At 44.5% G+C, this 21,947-nt stretch overlaps 1 protein-coding gene across 1 annotated transcript in view; it reads right to left on the reverse strand.

Moving 5' to 3' along the window:
• PITPNB (phosphatidylinositol transfer protein, beta) overlaps positions 1-21,947 on the reverse strand; it is a 56,805-nt gene that overhangs the window by 31,722 nt on the left and 3,136 nt on the right. Inside the window, exons 3-7 of the mRNA XM_010828857.1 lie at positions 21,475-21,620; positions 12,289-12,380; positions 11,655-11,662; positions 11,064-11,138; positions 9,102-9,185 (exon numbers count right to left, since the gene is read on the reverse strand). Coding sequence (XP_010827159.1) covers positions 9,102-9,185; positions 11,064-11,138; positions 11,655-11,662; positions 12,289-12,380; positions 21,475-21,620 — 405 coding nt within the window. The remainder of the gene's footprint in view (positions 1-9,101; positions 9,186-11,063; positions 11,139-11,654; positions 11,663-12,288; positions 12,381-21,474; positions 21,621-21,947) is intronic.

A 21,947-nucleotide genomic window follows, 5' to 3' on the forward strand; every position in this document is an offset into this window, starting at 1 on the left:
AATCAGACCAAACTGAGCACATCACATCCTGTTTGTGACCCAGAATCAATACAGCATGTGAGTTTCCAACCTGTCTCCTCCTTTTAGGAATACCATCTTCAGACAACCAGCACCAAGCTTACAAAACTGGGCAACTCTTGGTTTTGAAATGCCTCATTTAGGAAAAATCTTTCACTTTTAATCAATACACCCTAAGATGTTGACACGAGGGTGAAAAATCATTCTCTTTAAACTTGCTGCATTTTCATTTGGAATGGAGCTATAGTTTTAAACTACATCTACCGAACAACTTAATACTTTGAGGCTATCAATATTTGCTTATTATTGACACCTGTGAGCCTTAAAAATCTGAACATTTTTTCTATGAAAAAAGAATTGGAAATGCTAAAAATCAAGCCCCACACATGTACTTCAGAGGAAGCACAGACTATAGAGGAAGGCTGATACAATCCTTTCTGGTTACACACAAATATCTAAAAATGTGGTTCCAATTTTTTTTCTTTTTTTAAACCGTGCTCATTTTCTTTCAAATTACTTCCAAAAATGAAGGTCTCTCTGATGTTAATCGTGTGTACACTTCAGCTCACACTTTAAAGAGTCTCCCTCTCCTGGGAAGTGACTTTTGTATACAAATCATGGGAAGCTACTTAGACAAAGTGCTGGAGATGATTAAAAGGGGCCAGATTCAAATTTATACCTTAAAAAAAAAAAAAGCAGAAGCAGATGTCAACTGACTCATTTGTGTATATTTTGGAAATGAGTTGAAGATATGCATGTGCATTTCATCAGGACATTTAAAGAATTCTCAACTTTTTACTGTGGTTATGTATCAAGAACAACTTTAGAAATTAAAAATACTTTGAAGCTTATATTCCACTGGAATATATGCTGGACACCTTGACTCCTTCTTACAATCTGATCTAACCAAAACACTTTTTAATCTGACAGAAAGGTGTCTGCTCACGTAGAAAGGAGTGTTTTAGAACTGAAGGTACATCATATACACATCATGGTCTAGGATTAGTGAAGAATAAACTGAAGCAGCATTTGCTCACTTAATACTCATATTAACGATAAAAACTTCATTTCCTCCAAACTGTTGCTCACCCCACCCCCTAATTTTAATACCGCACAGGGGAAAAAATCTGCACCTTCCCACCAAACCTTTATTGAAAAGCTCTTGACATAGGCAATGAGCACCTTGCTGGGTCCTAGAAACACAGAGATGATCAGTCTAGTCCAGGCCCGCAAGGGGAACCCGGTTGACTGAGGAAGGCTTTTCAGGAGTGACGTCCGGGTTATATCTGAAATGGGGGAGGGATGGGAGGCTGAGGGGACACAGGAGGTGAGTGGCGGCGGGGTGTGTGCTTGGAGCCTGCTGGAATCACGAGCAGAAGGCGCCTTCCTTCTTAAAGAATGTAACATCCTAGTATTGCACTCTAATGCCTCTTTTCACTAAAACAAGAAATCTGATAACCGGGCGGGGATGTTTACACTGGAATCGCAGACTGCTCAGCTCTTTCATTAGGCAGAGATGCATCTTCTAGAAAATTACAGAAAATACTGGCCACAGTAAGAGTCCTATGCAGACTTCCCATTAAGTCATCGAGGGAAAAAACCAAGTAACCCATCAATTTAAATGTATGTATGATTCCTGTAGCAAACTGCTCGGTGACTGCATCACACTGGCAGAAGTTCACAGAGTCATTCTGATAGTGTCATCCTTCGATTACATAAAGACGTCAAAGCCCCCAACCTGAGCGTTCAGTGACACTGCGGATCTAATCACACCCCTTCCGTGCACGGTGAAATATGGTACATTAGCGTGACCCAAACCCAGAGAGCGTACAATGAGAACTGTCTGACACCAGCAAACCAGCACTGACAGATACTCAAAGACGTCAACAGATGCTGTGAACTAAAATGGTGTTGAGGGCTATGTTTGGGTTAAATCCACCTGCAGTGACAGAAAATGCCCACCAGGTGGAGTAAAAAGATTCAAGCTTCACTCCCAACTTCTGGTTTCTTAACTTCCACCCAATTCATATTCATCCTGATTTGGGAGACTTGGCTGCTGCCGCTACTGCTGCTAAGTCGCTTCAGCCGTGTCTGACTCTGAGACCCCACGGACGGCAGCCCACCAGGCTCCCCCGTCCCTGGGATTCTCCAGGCAAGGAGAGACTTGGCTAAACCCCCTCAAAATTACTAACCAACTGTTTCTGTTTCTTTTAAAGCAAGTAATATTCGGCGAAGGCGACGGCACCCCACTCCAGTACTCTTGCCTGGAAAACCCCATAGATGGAGGAGCCTGGTGGGCTGCAGTCCATGGGGTCGCTGAGGGTCGGACATGGCTAAGTGACTTCACTTTCACTTTTCAGTTTCATGCATTGGAGAAGGAAATGGCAACCCACTCCAGTGTTCTTGCCTGGAGAATCCCAGTGACAGCGGAGCCTGGTGGGTTGCCGTCTATGGGGTCACACAGAGTCGGACATGACTGAAGCGACTTAGCAGCAGCAGCAGCAGCAGCAATATGCAGGACAGAAATTCAACCATTTAAAGGTGTTTTAAGAAAAATTAGCTCGTTCAAGAAAAACTAGGGTTCATTAAACACAAAATGAAAACCAAGGAATTAAGTTGGACTGAGACTAAAGTGAAGTCATTCAGTTGTGTCTGACTCTTGCAACCCTGTGGACTATACAGTCCATGCAATTCTCCAGGCCAGAATACTGGAGTGGGATCGAATCCAGGTCTCCCACACTGCAGGTGGATTCTTTACCTGATGAGCCACCAGGGAAGCCCAAGAATACTGGAGTGGGTAGCCTATCCCTTCTCCAGCGCGTCTTCCCAACACAGGAATCGAACCGGGGTCTCCTGCGTTGCAGGTGGATTCTTTACCAGCTGAGCTACCAGGGAAGCCCTCCAGGAGTTCAGGTACCAGCCTGAGCTTGGAGGGATCTCCACACCTGCAGGTCTCCCTGCTGGAAATCCACCTTGGCCCATTCTCAGTTACCAAGCTCCCAACTCCAGCGTCAGTTTATCCTTAAAGAACAAGTTTTAGGTACTAACAAGTGATCGCTGGTGTGGCAGTCACATCCTAAGATGACCCCTCTCCCCGCACTGAGTCATGATCTTGAGTAATCACCTCCCCTGAGAACAGGTGGAGCCCATGACTTGCTTCCAGCCAAGCGACTAAGGCAAAGGTGATGGGCTGTCATCCCTTGATGAGGTTACATCACACAACCCTTCCCTCCGTTTGTGGTGATCTGTCGTGTAGGAACAGAAAACCCCACGCTGAGTGAAAAGAGGTCGCCCCCCTACGCCGTCCACACCTCTGCAGACTTGGCCCCGTCTACCCTGTCCCCCGCATCTAATCTAGCTACCCACGTTTGCTGAAGAATCACCATGACCACCATCTTATATGTCTTTCTCAACTGTCTATACGTAAGCAAGCAAATGCATGCACATAGATATTATCCTGTTCCCTCCCCATTATCCTGGAAAGGAGTCCCTATCAGTACAAACAGGCTCACTCCCTTCTGGAAACTGCACTGAACTCCACCAAACGGGTGAACCACATTCACATTAGTTCCCCACCTATGGAGAAACATTTGAGACTTCAGATCGTTTCCTTATAAAAATCTTACATTTATGTATTTGGTACTTCACACTGAAGCAACAGATTTTATTTTCTAGGGCTCCAAATTCACTGCAGGCAATGACTGCAGCCAAGAAATTAAAAGACACTTGCTCATGGAGAGGAAAGCTATGACAAACCTAGACAGTGTATTAAAAAGCAGAGACATCACTTTGCCAACAAAATGTTCATCTAGTCAAAGCTATGGTTTTCCCAGTAATCATGCGTGGATATGAGAACTGGATCATAAAGAAGGCTGAGCGCCGAAGAATTGATGCTTTCAAACTGTGGTGTTGGAGAAGACTCTTGAGAGCCCCTCGGATTGCAGGGAGATCAAATTGCTCAGTTCTATAGGAGATCAACCCTGAATATTCATTGGAAGGACTGCTGCTGAAGCTAAAGCTCCAATATTTTGACCACCTGATGTCAAGAGCTGACTCACTGGAAAAGACCCTGATGACGCGAAAGACTGAGAGCAGGAGCAGAAGCGGGTGACAGAGGATGAGATGATTAGACAGCATCACTGACTAAATGGACAAGAATCTGAGCAAACTCTAGGACAGAAGAGGACAGAGGAGCCTGGCGTGCTGTGTGCAGTCCACGGGGTTACAAAGAGCTGGACACGATTCAGCAACTGCACAACACTGCTTCAGACTGAGTAGGACCAATTCCGAGAAGTGGAATTTTGCTGGGGCTAAGAGGACATACATCTGCAATCTTGCTACAGAGGCTGTGCGACTCACAAGCCCACACGGACATACGGAGTGCGCAATGGGTCGCCCCAGCCACCCAGGTGCGAGCAATTAGTTTCTTCATTGCACTCAAGCTCATTAAGCTCATCTGACAAGTATTCACAAGCAGCCACTTGGTGAAGAGCAGATAGGTTCCTGAACACAGAACAAGACACAGCAATGAGACAAACAAGAGCTGAAACTCAGAAGAGGGGAAGACTGATGCGAAGAAAGGTGAAATCCCCCAAAGCAGACTCTGCAGGACACACAGGCTATTGCCCGAGAGGAAGGACCCCAGACTCCACCATGCGTCAACCACTTCACTGTGCTGGGTCTGTCTCACCCGTAGTGTGAGCCTCGAGGGCACTGGAGCAACCTCGAGGAGCTACTGGGGGCGTGCCAGCCACACCGACTGAGCCCCGCGACAGGGGCTGACTGCTATTACAACACTGCCCTTTCAGAAATGCAAATGCGTCCTTAAAGCCTCCTTTGACACCGTGGGCTCTAATTTCCAAGGAACATGAAAGTGCAGAATCAAATGAACAAATAAATTCAACAGAAAACCCAAACTGGGTCTGGCAAGAGGGAAGGATGGCTAGGTGGTCTAGGTGTTTGCAACAGAAGCTAATCTGATGCAAACATTAACTGCTGCTGCTGCTGCTGCTAAGTCGCTTCAGTCGTGTCCGACTCTGTTCGACCCCAGAGACGGCAGCCCACCAGGATCCTCCGTGCCTGGGATTCTCCAGGCAAGAACACTGGAGTGGGTTGCCATTTCCTTCTCCAATGCATGAAATCGAAAAGTGAAAGTGAAGTCGCTCAGTCGTGTCCGACTCTTAGCGACCCCATGGACTAACATTAACTAGAGGAGGCCAAAGAGATCAGGTGGAACCTTAAGGGAGAGTGTAGGGCAGCCGTCCGTGCCAGCAGAGGGCACACGAGAGGCTCTCAGAAGGCAGAGCCCAAGCCCCTCGACGACGCCAGTCTCATCCACCTCGGCCTTCACACACGCCAAAACTGTCAAGGGCACCCGAACCTCCCACCACACAGCATTCCTTCCCCTCTCCCCTTTATAGCAGAAAATACGCATGTTGAGACTCTTCTCTTTTTTAAAAAATGTCCAAAGGTCTGAGAATCCCTCCATGATATCATCTGCACTTATAGTTTCCATGACTTGAGAAAACACACAGACAAACGCTTCTATGACACACAGTTCACAGCAGCGCTGTTTACAATTGCCAGAGGGTGAGAACAACCCTAATGTCCACGAAGAGAAGAACGCACAAACCAAACGTGGCATTCACACCCTGGACTGGTCTGCACCCGTGAAAAGGAGCGACGGGTGACACGCCCTACTTGGTGGACGCATCCTGGAAACATCACACCGAGGTAAAAGTAGCCAGACACAGAAGGCCAGACATTGCAGCGGCTCCACCCATACAAAACGTCCACAACAGACAAGGCCACAGGGCAGAAGACACTCAGTGGCACAGAGGCTGGGGGGAGGGAGCAGTGTGGGCAGACGGGGACGGTGTCCTTCTGGGGAGGTGAGCATGTGCTACAGCTAGATGGCGGTGATGGCCATACAACACTGTGAATGCACTTCACACCACTGCACGTTTAAAAGGGGCTAATATGTATATTATCACAATAAAGAAAAAGGTACTGTAAAATCAGTAAACTTTACAACAGGCTATTATTTTACTGGGCTTATGGAGAGGGGAATGGCAACCCACTCCAGTATTTCTGTCTGGAGAACTCCATGGACAGAGGACCCAGGTGGGCTATAACAGTCCATGGGGTAGTAAAGAGTTGGACATGACTGAGCGACATCACTTTCACTTCCTGATATCTCAGCGGTAAAGAATCCACCTGCAACGAAGGAGATACAGCTTCAATCCCTGGGTCAGGAAGATCCCCTGGAGAGGGAATGGCAACCCACTCCAGTATTCTTGCCTGGGAAGAGGAGGAGCCTGGAGGGCTCCAGTCCATGGGGTCACAAAGAGTCTGACATGACTGAGCAACTAAACAACAATAGTAATTATCCAACTAATCTTTAAAGGGTAACTTGGAAAACGGGAGCTAAGAATGATGAAACAGAAAGCTGCACATACTTATGTGAAAAACCGCACATACATACTTATTCACCCCCCAAACCACGCTCGTACACAGGTTCTCAGAACTCTGCTAAGAATAATGACCATGACAGCAAAGATTTATTCCACTAGGCACTGCTCTAAGTGTTCACGCTTAATCCTGTGAGGTAATTAGCCCCATTTTACACGAGATAAAACAGGCACAGAGAGGCTAAGTAACTAAGGAGCTGGCAGGCAGCAACCGCAGAATCTGAAGCCAATCTAGCTTCTGATCGCACGTCCTCAGCGCCACTGCCCTGGACTCACAATGGAGACCCCCCTCAACCGGCCCGCCCAGCCTCTCCCTGTCCATCCACCCACACGTCCTTCCAAGAGCCTAACCTGCCGCGCCTCTGCACGGCGGGGACTTCCACCTGGAGCCGCTGGGGTGGGCTCTCGCCTGCAAACGCTGACTGGGGGCCCACCGTGGCCTGAGGACAGGAACGAAAAACCCCTCCGGTGGCTCCACAGAGGTGCCTGCGTTCTGCGGGAGAACAACGTGCAATGCACACCTCTGAGCCACAAGGCTGGACCACTTCATGTGGCCAGCATACCTTTGTCAGCACCCACAGTAGGGTCTGAACGCCTTCCCAGGAGCACCCAACCCCGTGGGCTGCACGCACTGCTGCTCCGGGCATCTGAGCTCTCCCGACCGAGCCATCAACTCACCCAAACCCAGTCATCTTCCACCCTGTCACCACCCTCCCACAAACACGAGCTCATGGCTAGAAGAGATACCAAGAACAATAAAGGGCCAGACAGACATCTGAAAGTGGTTTTTAAAAGAGAACATACATTTATTTCTAAGGATAAAAAACAGCCTGATATAACTTCAGAGATGAAAAGTATTTCTGAAACTAAAATAACTTCGAATGACAGCACAACCAAAACCTCAGAATTTCTGCGACAAGGGACCCTTATCAGCGCTCACAGCTCTCATCAGGGAGGGGCCACAGAACAGGGCCTGGCTGAGCAGAGGGTCGCTGCAGGTGCTCCCCACCCCGGTGATCTCTGAGAAGAGGTCTAACCTTTGTTCTTGAAAGCTTACCTTTCAATTTCAATGGCAAAACCAGACATTTATTAGTTTTTTTTTCGGTTCATCTTACACCACTGCTTAAGTCCGGGGAATAAGCGCCGAAACTGAGATGGAAAGGGACCCTAACTGAACACGTCGCGCTGACATGACAAACCGAGAGGTGCCGCCCTCACCGCCAAGTCTCAGCAGGCAGAGAGGGCGGCCGGCTAGTTCAGCACGTAAAAAGGCCACAGCTGTGCCCCACATACTGTAAGAATGGAGTTAACATTTACTGGGGTAAAGCAATAACAAGGGTCTTAACTGGTGGTGGGGGGGTGGGGCTGGTGAGGAATAAAGTGTCCTTTGCAAGTGAAAACTATGTTTTTTTTAAAAATTAAGTCAAAAGTCTAGAGTACATGTACCTACATCCACGAAGACTCAAAAGTGAAAGCTGCACAACTCTTAAACTGGGATATTCTACCATCAACTGTTTTCCACAAATGACAACTTTAGCCACGAGTTACTGAAAGATGAGAGTGAAAAAGCTGGCTTAAAACCCAACATTCAAAAAACTAAGATCATGGCACCCGGTCCCATCACTTCATGGCAAATAGATGGGGAAACAATGGAGACAGTGACAGACTTTACTTTCTTGGGCTCCAAAACCACTGCAGATGGGGACTGTAGCCATGAAATTAAAAAATGTCTGCTCCTTGGAAGAAACGCTATGACCAACCTAGACAGCACATGAAAAAGCAGAGACATTTCTTTGCTGACAAAGGTCTGTCTAGTCAAAGCTGTGGTATTTCCAGCAGTCACGTATGGATGTGAGAGTTGGAGAATAAAGAAAGCTGAGTGCCAAAGAACTGATGTTTCTGAACTGTGCTGCTGGAGAAGACTAGTCCCCTGGAGTGCAAGGAGGTCAAAGCAATCAATCCTAAAGGAAATCAACCCTGAATACTGGAGGGACTGATACTAAAGCTGAAGCTGCAATACTTTGGCGACCTGATATGAAGAACTGACTCCTTCGAAAAGACAGTGATGCTGGGAAAGATTAAAGGCAGGAAGAGAAGGGGACAACAGAGGATAAGATGGTTGGATGGCATCTCTGACTGGATGGACATGAGTGTGAGCAAGCTCTAGGGAAGCCTGGCGTGCTGCAGTCCATGGGGTCGTAGAGTCACACAAGACTGAGAGACTGAACTGATACTCAAAGTTTAAGTTAAAATTCTGCTCTCTTAATTAGACTTCAAATGTATAAGGGACCCATGGTATCTAAAGAAACTAAAGAGAACTCTTGTAAAATAATGTTTTGGTTTTTTTTCTCTCAATGAAAGCAAACCCCTATGTACCCGGGTATACTGAGACTTCTTAAAGCGATCACCTGTGCAAAGGTGACATCCACACGAGAAACAACCCCCAACTCCTGCTCTCACCTCTTGTGCTGCTCTGACCTCTTTCTGGACCCACAGCTGAGCTCCAAACTTACTTCAGAGTAGAAACGTAGGTCATACAAGACTCAAATAAAAGAACTTTCAGAGGTAAGAGGTAACAGGTGAAAATGTTACCAAGCTGTACGTAGTACTTACTGCTGGTTCGACTTGACTTCGATCTGCAATATCTATGTGGACAATTTCAACCGTTTTCCACGTGTTGGGATCTAGACCGTGTACCTATAAATAACAGAAAGGAAACAAGGCCAGCTTAAGACTCTTCTCGTTAGGCAAAGCTAGTACGCTTCCATATATAATCTTTATCTTGAGTCTCAGAGTACATCAAGAGCCATACTGAAAACACCCAAGCTGCTATCTCATGAAACCAACTGTCTGAGGCTGGAGGGAGGGAGAGAGTGCTGCCAGATTCACAGACATCGGTCACCGTTAGTTTCTGGTAACTCTTAGAGATGACAAATGCAAAAACTCAACCTCACCTATGTTTAACCCAACTGATAAATGACAAAGTCCTTGAAACCTCTAAGTCCTAGACGAACAGAAGGTGACACTGTAATTAGATTCTAAGAAGCTGCACTGTAAGTTCTAAAACCTCTGCTGAATTTGATTCACCCTAAAGGTATTCCAGAGAAAGCAGTGGCACCCCACTCCAGTACTCTTGCCTGGAAAATCCCATAGACGGAGGAGCCTGGTAGGCTGCAGTCCATGGGGTCGCGAAGAGTTGGACACGACTGAGCAACTTCACTTTTACTTTTCACTTTCATGCACTGGAGAAGGAAATGGCAACCCACTCCAGTATTCTTGCCTGGAGAATCCCAGGGACGGGGAAGCCTGGTGGGCTGCCGTCTACGGGGTCGCACAGAGTCGGACACGACTGGAGCGACTTAGCAGCAGCAGCAAAGGTACTCCACTTCAGTAGGATGTCAATACCTCTATTCCTCATGTCATCCAGTCATTTACTTCTGAAATTCCATCAATGAACCCATAAAGAACTGTTTAAAAATTGCCAAAGACAGGCCCATTTGAATGCTAAAGATGGCAAATTAAATCATATAGACTCATGCATACCAAAATACCTCATTCAGACTCTAAATTTTAGTTACTGTGAAAAAAAAAAATACAAGTCAAGTGAGTGATCATCTTGAAGATAAACTCAAGTTAAATACTCTAAAGTTATAGTTCAAAAGTTCCTTTGATTGGCACCAGTAACAGAAAAGCAGAGGAAAAACATACTCTACCACCATTACCCATAAACTTACTTTCCCGTAACAGAATATCAAAAGGTTGCAACGGTCGTTCTCAAACTGGAATGCCCACCAGAAAAAAGACTGTAGGGCCCCGCCCCCACAGACTCTGATTCAGCGCACTCGGGAGTGAGGCGTCAGCATCGGTACTCCCAACAAGTTCCTAGATGCCACTCACTGCTTGTTGGTCCAGGGACCACGGGCCTTGGAACCTCTGGGCCAGGGCATCAACCCATAGCAGACACAGACGCCCTCCCAAGCTCCCTGCTAAACCTCACAGAAAGTTAGACACTATACCAAGTCGTAACCAACTTTCTGGTAATTCACTTGAGGGATAAAAGTGCACCGATTTGTAAAAGTCAGGAGCTTTTCAACATTTTTGTAAATTATTCCAAGTAACTTCTTCCTTCCTGCCTTTTGGGCATTTCTCTGAAATCAACCAATAATTCAGGCCAAATGGAATGGAGGTGAAAATTAAAGCAATCAATTTTGCTATGCACAGGAGCTCTGGCAAATAGAGATGAGAAAAACAATTTTAAAAAAAATTAACAGCTGAAACTGGCTTAAGGATTATCTGTGAGTTTTGTTTACCTACCCTCTCCCAATCCCAGATAAAGAGAGTTGCTGACAAAAACAGCAGCCTCACCAAGTCCACTCACACACCAAGGCAAGGAACTGACAGGGAAGGCCCACTGGTTTCTGGCGGCAAGCCTGCCTCACCGCAGCAGTCTGACACACGCCAGCGTGGCCGGGCGCGCATCTAAGGCCGTAGGCGGCATGCTGGCGGAGACACAATGACTATGGTATCCCCATTTCGGAGGCTTTCTACACTGAAAGCCCAGAGTCAAAGACTTACATTTTCTAACGTTCCCAAGTCTGGTTTGTGCCACGTTTCAATTTTAATGAAGAAATCATCTTTCATATATTCGTTCTGCAGAAAACACAACAGCAAAATGACAGTGACCTTTGGCCGGTTCTCGGGCTTGTGTCTGCAGGCGCGATCCCCAGGCACGAGCGTCCACGCTCTGACTCTACAAGAAGACTGGTCCTCAGGTGACAAAGAATCGTTAGCTGCCAACTTTTACAGACTTGTCAGGCCAACCAACTGCTTGCTGCATGCATTTAAATAACGTACACAACCCTGCTTGACATGTAGCACACAGGGCTAACGCTGCAGAAGCTGTGAGGTGTGCTGAGCGGATGTGACGTTCAAAGCGAGTAGCAGAAGCAAAATAAAGTCAAGAGGGAGATGTCGCGGTAAGGCTGCAAAGAGCCCCTTAATAGTGGAGTATGTGGTGGAGTGTGAGTTGGTGCCCGGAGAACAGAGGAGGGCCATGCAGCGGTGGGCAGTTTTAGGAAAATAAAGCAACAGATAGTTGAAAGCAATTACTACATAGGGCGAAGTTTAAAGGTGAAGTCTACGTGATACAGAAACAGTTTTACTCACCGTTACAACTGAGGCATACCGGAACAGGTTGGCAACAAAGGAGGAAAAATTTTCAGAATATTAATTGGAGCCAAAATAGTTTGCCACAATATTTAATGTCACAAAGATTAAACTACCTGCCAACACAGAACATTTGGTTTAGATCTGCAAAACACAATCTCTAAACAAATGACAATATGGGCTATGTTAAGACTGTGGAGTTGCAATCTAATCATTTTAAGTAATTTTAAAACAATGGTAAAAGGAATAACGTCACAAGAGCAAAACACCATTTACAAGGCTGACGGAACAAACAACAGTAAACAGTTCCACCACGTGGCAATGGAAGCAAGATACTGTTGAAACTACATCAAACAACGCTCGTGCGTGAGGGTAACCTGTAAGATTTCTGTATTCCTTTTATCTGCTGCCCTTGGAGCCTGCTTGGTCAACAAGGATCTCAGGGAGCCTGTCATCTGGGAAGGAACTATGTCCCTCACCAAGGCTTGGGGGAGGGACCCCGTGGCTGCTTTCCTGCCACAGCTCTCGCAGACCCCCCCAACAGAAGGCCCCACCCGGAGTCACCCTTCTCTAAGGGGGGGACCCTGGGCGTGCGGGGCAGAGGGGCGAGACGGTTTCTGGGAACCAGACTTACTTGTTCTGCAGTAGGGATATGCGTTCCAGGCTTTCTCGTGAAACACCAAGGAGCCCTCGGGAGCAATCATCCTCACGAACGCAGGGACTTTGCTGGGAGGAGAGAAACACTGGATATATTCTCAACAACACCACTGCTTCTTGGTTGGCTCCCATCAGACTGCTTCAAAGGGCACTCAAGTATAACATTAACGTGGAGACAACAGAATGATTGTGTTTAACCATACAGAAGATTGTGTTTTGAAACAGAAGCCGTCTTTCTTACAGCTTTTGACCTACTCCCGTAATACAAGATCTAAGAGTTACCTGAAACTGTTCAACCTGTGTGTGACACGGAAGTCATCGCTGGCAATCAGACCACACCACACTGTTTCTTAACACAGTAAAGAGTCTCCAGAATAAGGTAATGACTCGGAATAAAAGCCTTTTAATACATTTTACAGAATAAACTTAAAGAAAAATGATAATATGAAGGGTCCGTGTACAGAGGAAGACAGGCAAACATACCTAAGTATAAAATTGTGTGGACCTGGAAAATGTCATCAACTGCTGCCTCAAGTCTGGTCAGATCAGACAGGTTAACTATGTAACCAACACATGATGAGCTCGTGCGAATTCATGAGATTATCAGGAAAGATGCCAACAGGTAAGTGGGCAAAGACAACCACAGACACACCACTAACAGAACACACAACTGGAAAATTAGTTTTAACAAACATGGAAATTAGTTTTATCAGCCTTCACAGTAGTGCCAATGAAATGACCATTTTCCTGACTGGTGCCTATGGTACAGAAACTTTTCCGTGCGCAGGCTTTCCACAGATCGGATTCAAATCCCAACATTGCCCTGAAGCAGCTGTGTGACCTGGAGCATATTGTATCAGGGGCTCTCTGAACTCCCTCCTGTGCTGAATGGAGTCCGTATCACCCACTCTGCAAAGTCACTGAGAGAATCCCATCAGACAGGATCTGTAATGTGTTAAGCACCAGGCACACTGCCATGAGAGCTGACTAAACGGCTACTGTTGTTGCTGTGGTTTAGTCGCTCAGTTGTGTCCGACTCTTTGCGACCCTGTGGACTGGAGCCCTCCAGGTTCCTCTGTCCACAGATTTCCCAGGCAAGAATACTGGAGTTGGGTTGCAATTTCCTCTTCCAGGGGATCTTCCTGACCCAGGGATGGAACCCATGTCTCCTGTGTCTCCTGCCTTGGCAAGCGGATTCTTTATACCACTGAGCTAGCTGGGTGCTTTTGAATTATAAGCTGACACGTAGCTAGGTGCTTTCACATGCCTTTCTTCACTTTAATCCCCCGATAACACTATGAGTTAACCATTAATTCATTATTTCATATAACCAGCATTTAAACAGCTAAATAACAATGTCAAAATGATATCCTCCAACTTGAAGCCCAATGTATATTCTTTCCATCAGCGCTGCTTTCTGAAAACTTAAGCACAACTTAATTTCCTAAACTAAGAGAAAGAACAATAGCCCACAGTAAGACTGAGCAGTTGATCAGAAATACTCCTATGCTGAATTTCAGAAGCTAAGCAAAGAAGGTGGAATGGACCCCACACCAGCCAGAGTGCTGTGTAACTACGAAGAGCAGTCCGGACAGCCCCTTCCCGGCCTCGGCAGCACACAAGAATGGTGCCGCTTAGGAGTTCCCTGGCTGTCCAGCGGTTGGACGTGGCACTTTCAAGCCAGGGCCTAGGCTTGATCCCTGGTCAGGGAACTAAGATCCAACAAGCGACATGGCATGGCCAAATAAAAAGAATGCTATGGTTTGAAACTCCTACTATTGTGGCGAATTAAATCTTTAAATCATTGGAAAAGCTGAAGTATTACTATCATGTATGCAGTATGCCCAAGATTACAAGGGCATAAACTTAAAAGATATTAATAAAGGAGGGCTAATTCTCTGAGCACGTGCTACTTTTGAAATCTTGGGAAATTCACACAAAGGGGTATAACTTCTGGGAAATGAAGACAGGATACATCAAAGTAACATCACATTAAAAGTCAAAGAAGATCTAAGCACTCCAAACCATTTCTTGCATTGGTAAAAAACTGGAACCTAGAATCCTTTAAATGTTAAAGAGATCTAATCAGGGTATAATGTAATCCACATGGGGAATTTTTTTAAAATACAAGCTACAAGATTACTTGTTATCTGCGGGTATGACAAACAGATTATCAATGGTTCACCTGGTCAACTTAGAAAAAGGCAGGAGAAAAATAGCTGTGTACCAGAAGTATATTCTTAATTATTCTATTTCCATAGTGCCCAATATTCTAAAAACCTTAATATTCATCAAGTTACAAAATCTGCTGACACAAGAAAATTGGCAATCAGTTACTGAAGGTCAGCATAAGACCAATCTCTAAAAAAATGTTAGTATTTCTTCATCGTGCTTCCAAATGCCTATTACTTTAATTCTAGGATGCTTTTTCTACCACGTGTATTTCAACTCATTTTATGTTTGACATAGCTTCATGCAAGGATGGGTACAATAAAGGACAGAAACAATAAGGATCTAACAGAAGCAGAAGAGATTAAAAAGAGGTAGCAAGAAAACACAGAAGAACTATACCAGAAAGGTCTTAATGACCAGATAACCACAGTGGTGTGGTCACTCACCTAGAGCCAGACATCCTAGAGTGTGAAGTCAAGTGGGCCTTAGGAAGCATTACTACAAAGAAAGCCAGTGGAGGTGATGGAATTCCAGCTGAGCTCTTTCAACTCCTAAAAGATGATGCTGTTAAAGTGCTGCACTCAATATGTCACCAAATTTGGAAAACTTGGCAATGGCCATCGGACTGGAAAAGGTCAGTTTTCATTCCAATCTCAAAGAAGGGCAACGCTAAAGAATGCTCAAACTAGTGTAGAAGTGCACTCATTTCAAGTGCTAGCAAGGTAATGCTCAAAATCCTTCAACAGTATGTGAAACCAAGAACTTCCAGATATTCAAGCTGGATTTAGAAAAGGCAGAGGAACCAAAGATCAAATTGCCAACATTCGTTGGATCATAGAGAAGCAAGGGAATTCCAGAAAAACATCTACTTCTGCTTCACTGACTACACTAAAGCTTGAATGTATGGATCACAACAACTGTGGAAAATTCATCAAGAGATGGGAATACCAGACCACCTTACCTGCCTCCTGAGAAACCTGTATATGGGTGAAGAACCAACAGTCAGTACCAGACATGGAACAAGAGACTGGTTCAAACTGGGAAAGGAGTACGTCAAGGATATGTATTGTCACCTTGCTTATTTAACTTATATACAGAGTACATCACATGAAATGCCAGGCTGGATGAATCCCAAGCTGGAATCAAGATTGCTAGGAGAAATATCCAGAGAAGACAATGGCACCCCACTCCAGTACTCTTGCCTGGAAAATCCCATGGGTGGAGGAGCCTGGTGGGCTGTAGTCCATGGGGTCGCTAAGACACGACTGAGCGACTTCACTTTCACTTTTCACTTTCATGCATTGGAGAAGGAAATGGCAACCCACTCCAGTGTTCTTGCCTGGAGAATCCCAGGGACGGGGGAGCCTGGTGGGCTGCCGTCTATGGGGTCACACAGAGTCGGACACGACTGAAGTGATTTAGCAGCAGCAGCAGCAGGAGAAATATCAACAACCTCAGATATGCAGATGACACCACTTTAATGGCAGAAAGTGAAGAGGGAACTAAAAGAGCCTCTTGATGAGTGTGAAAGTGGACAGTGAAAAAGCTGGCTCGGAACTCAACATTCAAAAAACTGAGACCATGGCATCTGGTCCCATCACTTCATGGCAAATAGACGGGGGAAAAGTGGAAACAGTGGCAGATTTTATTTTCTCAGATTCCAAAAATCACCGCAGTCGGTGACTACATCCATGAAATTAAAGACTCTTGCTCCTTGGAAGGAGAGCTATCACAAACCTAGAATGCATATGAAAAAGCAGAGACATGACTTTGCAGACAAAGATCTGTATAGTCAAGGCTATGGTTTTTCCAGTAGTCATGTGCAGGTGTGAGAGCTGGACTATAAAGAAAGCTGAGCACCAAAGAACTGATGCTTTTCAACTATGGTGTTGGAGAAGACTCTTGAGAGTCCCTTGGATTGCAAGGAGATCCAATCAGTCCATCCTAAAGGAAATCAGTCCTGAACATTCATTGCAAGGACTGTTGCTGAAGCTGAAGCTCCAATACTTTGGCCACCTGATGTGGAGAGCTGACTCAGTGGAAAAGACCCTGATGCTGGGAAAGACTGAAGGCAAAAGAAGAGGGCACCAGAGGATGAGATCATTAGATAAAATCACTGACTCAAAAGACATGAATATGATGAGCAAACTCCAGGAGACAGTGAAGGACAGGGGAGCCTGGCATGCTGCAGTCTACAGGGTAGCAAAGACTTGGACACAATTTGGCAACTGAACAACTATAACAAAAAAATGAGCAAACCTTTGAACTAGTTTTGTTTCAAGTTTACTGGCTTTTCATGTTTAATATGAGAACATGAACTGACTACATTTAGGGGAAATGCACAAATAAAATTTCAATTCTATTTCAAAGGAGAATAATTTTCATCAAGGGCAACTTCAATATATTTCTAACAAGACAAGTCAAAGGTGCCATTTATACACAAGAGAAAAGTATATACCTCGTTCTCCCCCTCAGTGTCACTTAGGAAGTCACTTCAGCAATTTGCAGGAAACTCTGTTTTGGAAGCTTAGTCTCAGAAAACGGACAAATAGTAGCCAAATTAACAAAACAGAGCTAGACCTTCAAAACCAAACTAAAAAGGACATTCATCCTCTTGTTACTCCAAACTAGCCCCAAAACATCCTCTCACAATAAACCAGTATTTGCGACCATGCTTACCTCAAGGTAACACACCTCGATCAGAGTTTAAGCGTCAGCCACAGAATCACGCCCAGCTGCACAGGCGTTCTTTGCCAGTGCACAGCTGTCCCCCACCCCATCTCTGAATACAAAATAAGAACATTTAACTCCAAGTTAAAATTCAACTGAAGTGTTTTATCAATTGTGTTATCAATATCAAATCTACCCTCAACGTAGTAAAGGCTGTGAACCTGTGTACTGTACAGTAAGACACCCTGGTCAGAGTGGGAGAAGAGAACAGAGGGCTTACGTGATTTATAATAATACATAAGAAGTGACCACAGGGCACACGTAGCTTCTGATGCAGGGCCAAGTTTAAAAGAAAAAAATCCTGTTCCTGAGATAAATAATACCTTGGCAAATCATTTCAAATGGCACTTTCCCCAATGGAAAATTTACGTCTTCTTGAGTAAGTAATCTTTCACTTTAAAATCAACTAAAATACACCTTACGTACAATAAACACCTCGTACCTTGATCCACTCAAGTATTTACTGACTGTCCACTGTGCCAGGGACCATGTAAATAACGGTGTACAAACAGGGACAATTCCTACCCAGAGCTCACCTTCCGAAGGGGGAAGTGGAAAATAGGTCAGCAGACAACAAAAGGCAAAGAGGAGTAGCGTTCCTGAAGTGCCACGAGCTTAAGGAACATGGCAATGGGCGAATGAGCATGTGAGGCAAAGGAACTCAGCAGAGGCGAGGGAGGCTCAGTGAACTACAGCAGCGACCTGAGCGCCAGCACCATCCAGAGACAGCGATCACAGAACGGGCAGAGGGATCTGCGGAGCCAGGCGAAGGCCTCCAGTAAGGAGAAGGCTGGCCACGAAAGAACAGAGGAACACAAGCCTAGCATGGTGAGGTGGGCAGGGAGCAGACAGACCACACAAAGCCTGCCTCAAAGGCCTGTATCGGACTTTCTGGTTTATTTTAGATGCCCCAGAGAATTTACTGGTGATAATAAAGGGAGGTTTTTTTTTTATGTATTGGTAAAATTCAGTGAATGAGTAAACGTCAAGTGCTAGAAAAGTAAAACTGAGTAAACATTAAGTAAATTCAGTATTATGAATACTATATAGGTTATACCATGAAGAATGCTAAATTTTCTCAAAAGGCACACTTTTAGATATACTTAAGGTGAAAACAACAGAATGGGAAAAACTAGAGATCACTTCAAGAAAATCAGAGATACCAAGGGAACATTTCATGCAAAGATGGGAACAATAAAGGACAGAAATGGTATGGACCTAACAGAAGCAGAAGATATTAAGAAGAGGTGGCAAGAATACACAGAAGAACTGTACAAAAAAGATCTTCACGGCCAAGATAATCATGATGGTGTGATCACTCACCTAGAGCCAGATATCCTGGAGTGTGAAGTCAAGTGGGCCTTAGAAAGCATCACTACGAACAAAGCTAGTGGAGGACACAGAATTCCAGTTGAGCTACTTCAAATCCTAAAAGATGATGCTGTAAAAGTGCTGCACTCAATATGCCAGCAAATTTGGAAAACTCAGCGGTGGCCACAGGACTGGAAAACGTCAGTTTTCATTCTGATCCCAAAGAAAGGTTATGCCAAAGAATGCTCAAACTACCGCACAATTGTACTCATCTCACAGGCTAGTAAAGTAATGCTCAAGATTCTCCAAGCCAGGCTTCAGCAATATGTGAACTGTAAACTTCCAGATGTTCAAGCTGGTTTTAGAAAAGGCAGAGGAACAAGAGATCAAATTGCCAACATCCGCTGGATCATTGAAAAAGCAAGAGAGTTTCAGAAGAACATTTATTTCTGCTTTATTGACTATGCCAAAGCCTTTGACTGTGTGGATCACAATAAACTGTGGAAAATTCTGAAAGAGATGGGAATACCAGACCACCTGACCTGCCTCTTGAGAAACCTATATGCAGGTCAGGAAGCAACAGTTAGAAGTGGACATGGAACAACAGACTGGTTTCAAATAGGAAAAGGAGTATGTCAAGGCTGTATATTGTCACCCTGCTTATTTAACTTACATCCTCAGAGTACATCGTGAGAAACGCTGGGCTGGAAGAAACACAAGCTGGAATCAAGACTGCCGGGAGAAATATCGATAACCTCAGATACGCAGATGACACTACCCTTACGGCAGAAAGTGAAGAGGAACTAAAAAGCCTCTTGATGAAAGTGAAAAAGGAGAGTGGAAAAGTTGGCTTACAGCTCAACATTCAGAAAACTAAGGTCATGGCATCTGGGCCCATCACATCATGGCAAATTGATGGGGAAACAGTGGAAACAGTGGCAGACTTTATTTTGGGGGGCTACAAAATCACTGCAGATGGTGACTGCAGCCATGAAATTAAAGACGCTTACTCCTTGGAAGGAAAGTTATGACCAACCTAGACAGCATATTCAAAAGCAGAGACATTACTTTGCCAACAAAGGTCCGTCTAGTCTATGGTTTTTCCAGTGGTCATGTATGGATGTGAGAGTTGGACTGTGAAGAAAGCTGAGCGCCGAAGAATTGATGCTTTTGAACTGTGGTGTTGGAGAAGACTCTTGAGAGTCCCTTGGACTGCAAGGAGATCCAACCAATCCATTCTGAAGGAGATCAGTCCTGGGTGTTCTTTGGAAGGAATGATGCTAAAGCTGAAACTCCAATACTTTCGCCACCTCATGCGAAGAGTTGACTCATTGGAAAAGACTCTGATGCTGGGAGGGATTGGGGGCAGGAGGAGAAGGGGACGACAGAGGATGAGATGGCTGGATGGAATCACCGATTCCATGGACATGAGTTTGAGTGATGTCTGGTAGTTGGTGATGGACAGGGAAGCCAGGCACGCTGCAATTCATGGAGTTGCAAAGAGTCGGACACGACTGAGCGACTGAACTGACTGAAGGTGCTAATGAATTAAAGAAACCATGAATAACACAGTTTCTGGATAATTCATTAATCAAAGTTATTGCCCTCACTCAGACCTACAGCAGAAGCAAAGAAACGCTGCGTTCTAAGATAACATCAAAGTAAAACTGAAGGTTCTACAAAGTGACAACCCACTTTATATTCATGTGTCATTATAAACAAAGCAACCGCCTTAAACTGAGAGAATTATGAAAAATAAGAATCATCACAGCTCATCCACAACTTTAAAAGGCTCTACAAAACCCCACCATGAATCAATATGAAGAGAAGAGAGCCAAGTGCAGAGCGATTCCCTCTGCCTTTGATAAACTGGAGACTGGAGAGTACCAAGACACTCGTAAAACCATCACTGATCTTCTGCCCTTACGTAAGTATTAGTACGCATTTTCTATTTTAAAATATTTATACAAGAAAACAGAGATCAAACTGCCAAACTTAGAAGAACTGCAAACTAAGAGACAAAAACAATGAACAAAGGATCTGAACGGTCAAGTCACGCAATGAATTCAAAGGGCCAGTTAATACGAAAGATTTAACTTCACTGATAGAGAAATGCAAATTTAAACAAGAGGCTATTTTCTGTGCATCACATCGGCAAAAATTAAAAAGAAAATTATGGGGAAACGAATGCTCTCAAATTCTTGGAAGGCAATCTGGCAATAATACCAAAACTTTAAAAGAGCATGGACTTCCAGCAAACCTACTGTAACAAACTCCTTCCAGAGAAACAGGAGCCTATGGCATACAGATTTATGCACAGCCACCTTCACGGAAACATTACCTGCAACAGACAAGAAGGCAAACACCTCAACACCTAAATCAACTTATCGTTTAGAGAATGGGCAAGCAACCTGTGCTATGGCCACACCAAGACGTTCTACTCAGCTTTGAAAATAAGGAAACGGCATTAAATAACAACAAGGAAGGATGCTCACGACGTATCACTGCATGAAAATTAATGCAGAGTGCAGAACCGTGCGTGCGGCGTAGATCCCGTTTGCTGTGGACAAAAAGAAGTGACCCGGGTGACATTTTTATGTTTCTTAAAAATTTCTTTGAATATGTATAGGAAATTATCTGCAGGAACAAATTTTAAGTTGTTTCTAGTTTCTCTCTAGGGATATGGATTTGTGATAACACGAGGTGGGTACTAAGCTTTTAACTTACCATTTTCTGTTTAAATTTCTTTAATAAGCAGACAGATCAATTCACAGTTTAAAAATAAAGGACAGGAATGCTCTCAAAAATTAAAATGCAACATATTATCACAATGAAAATGACACCCAATAGTCAATTAGGTAGTTACATGCTTAATACGTGGCTGGATAGATAATCAAAGTGTGATTATTTAATATGACGACTAAGCACCAAACGCGAACACCCTGCTTACCTCTTTAGGTGATAAATTTTGTGTGTATACTGTCCCTTTTCTCCATCCTTTTCATAAGGTTCATTCTTTAAGACTTCAATTCCTTCTCCACCACCAGTCTCATTCTTACTGGCTTCTGCCACAGAGTAAAGCTGCCCAACCTGATACTGAAATATCAAAGAGTACAGAACTTCAGTAAGTCAGCAGGAACTGCAAAAACTTCCTGTGCTAAAATCTTTCTGCAGATACAGAAAAGCACATCCCAACCATTGAGCACATATGTCCCACATGAAAACATGACTCAGATGAGAAATTAGAATGTGTGGAGAGATGAACACCAGATGATCATAAAGCTTCAGGAAACGATAATAGTTTACAAGATTTCCATTATTTAGGAAAACTGTTAGTTACAAATATTCTGGTGCTTTAATACATACTATCCACTTGTTTCAATGTCAAGATGCATTTTTTTTTAATAATAAATATATGTTCAT

Source organism: Bison bison, unplaced genomic scaffold, assembly GCF_000754665.1.
Source record: "Bison bison bison isolate TAMUID 2011002044 unplaced genomic scaffold, Bison_UMD1.0 scf7180017864495, whole genome shotgun sequence".
Lineage (NCBI taxonomy): Eukaryota > Metazoa > Chordata > Mammalia > Artiodactyla > Bovidae > Bison > Bison bison.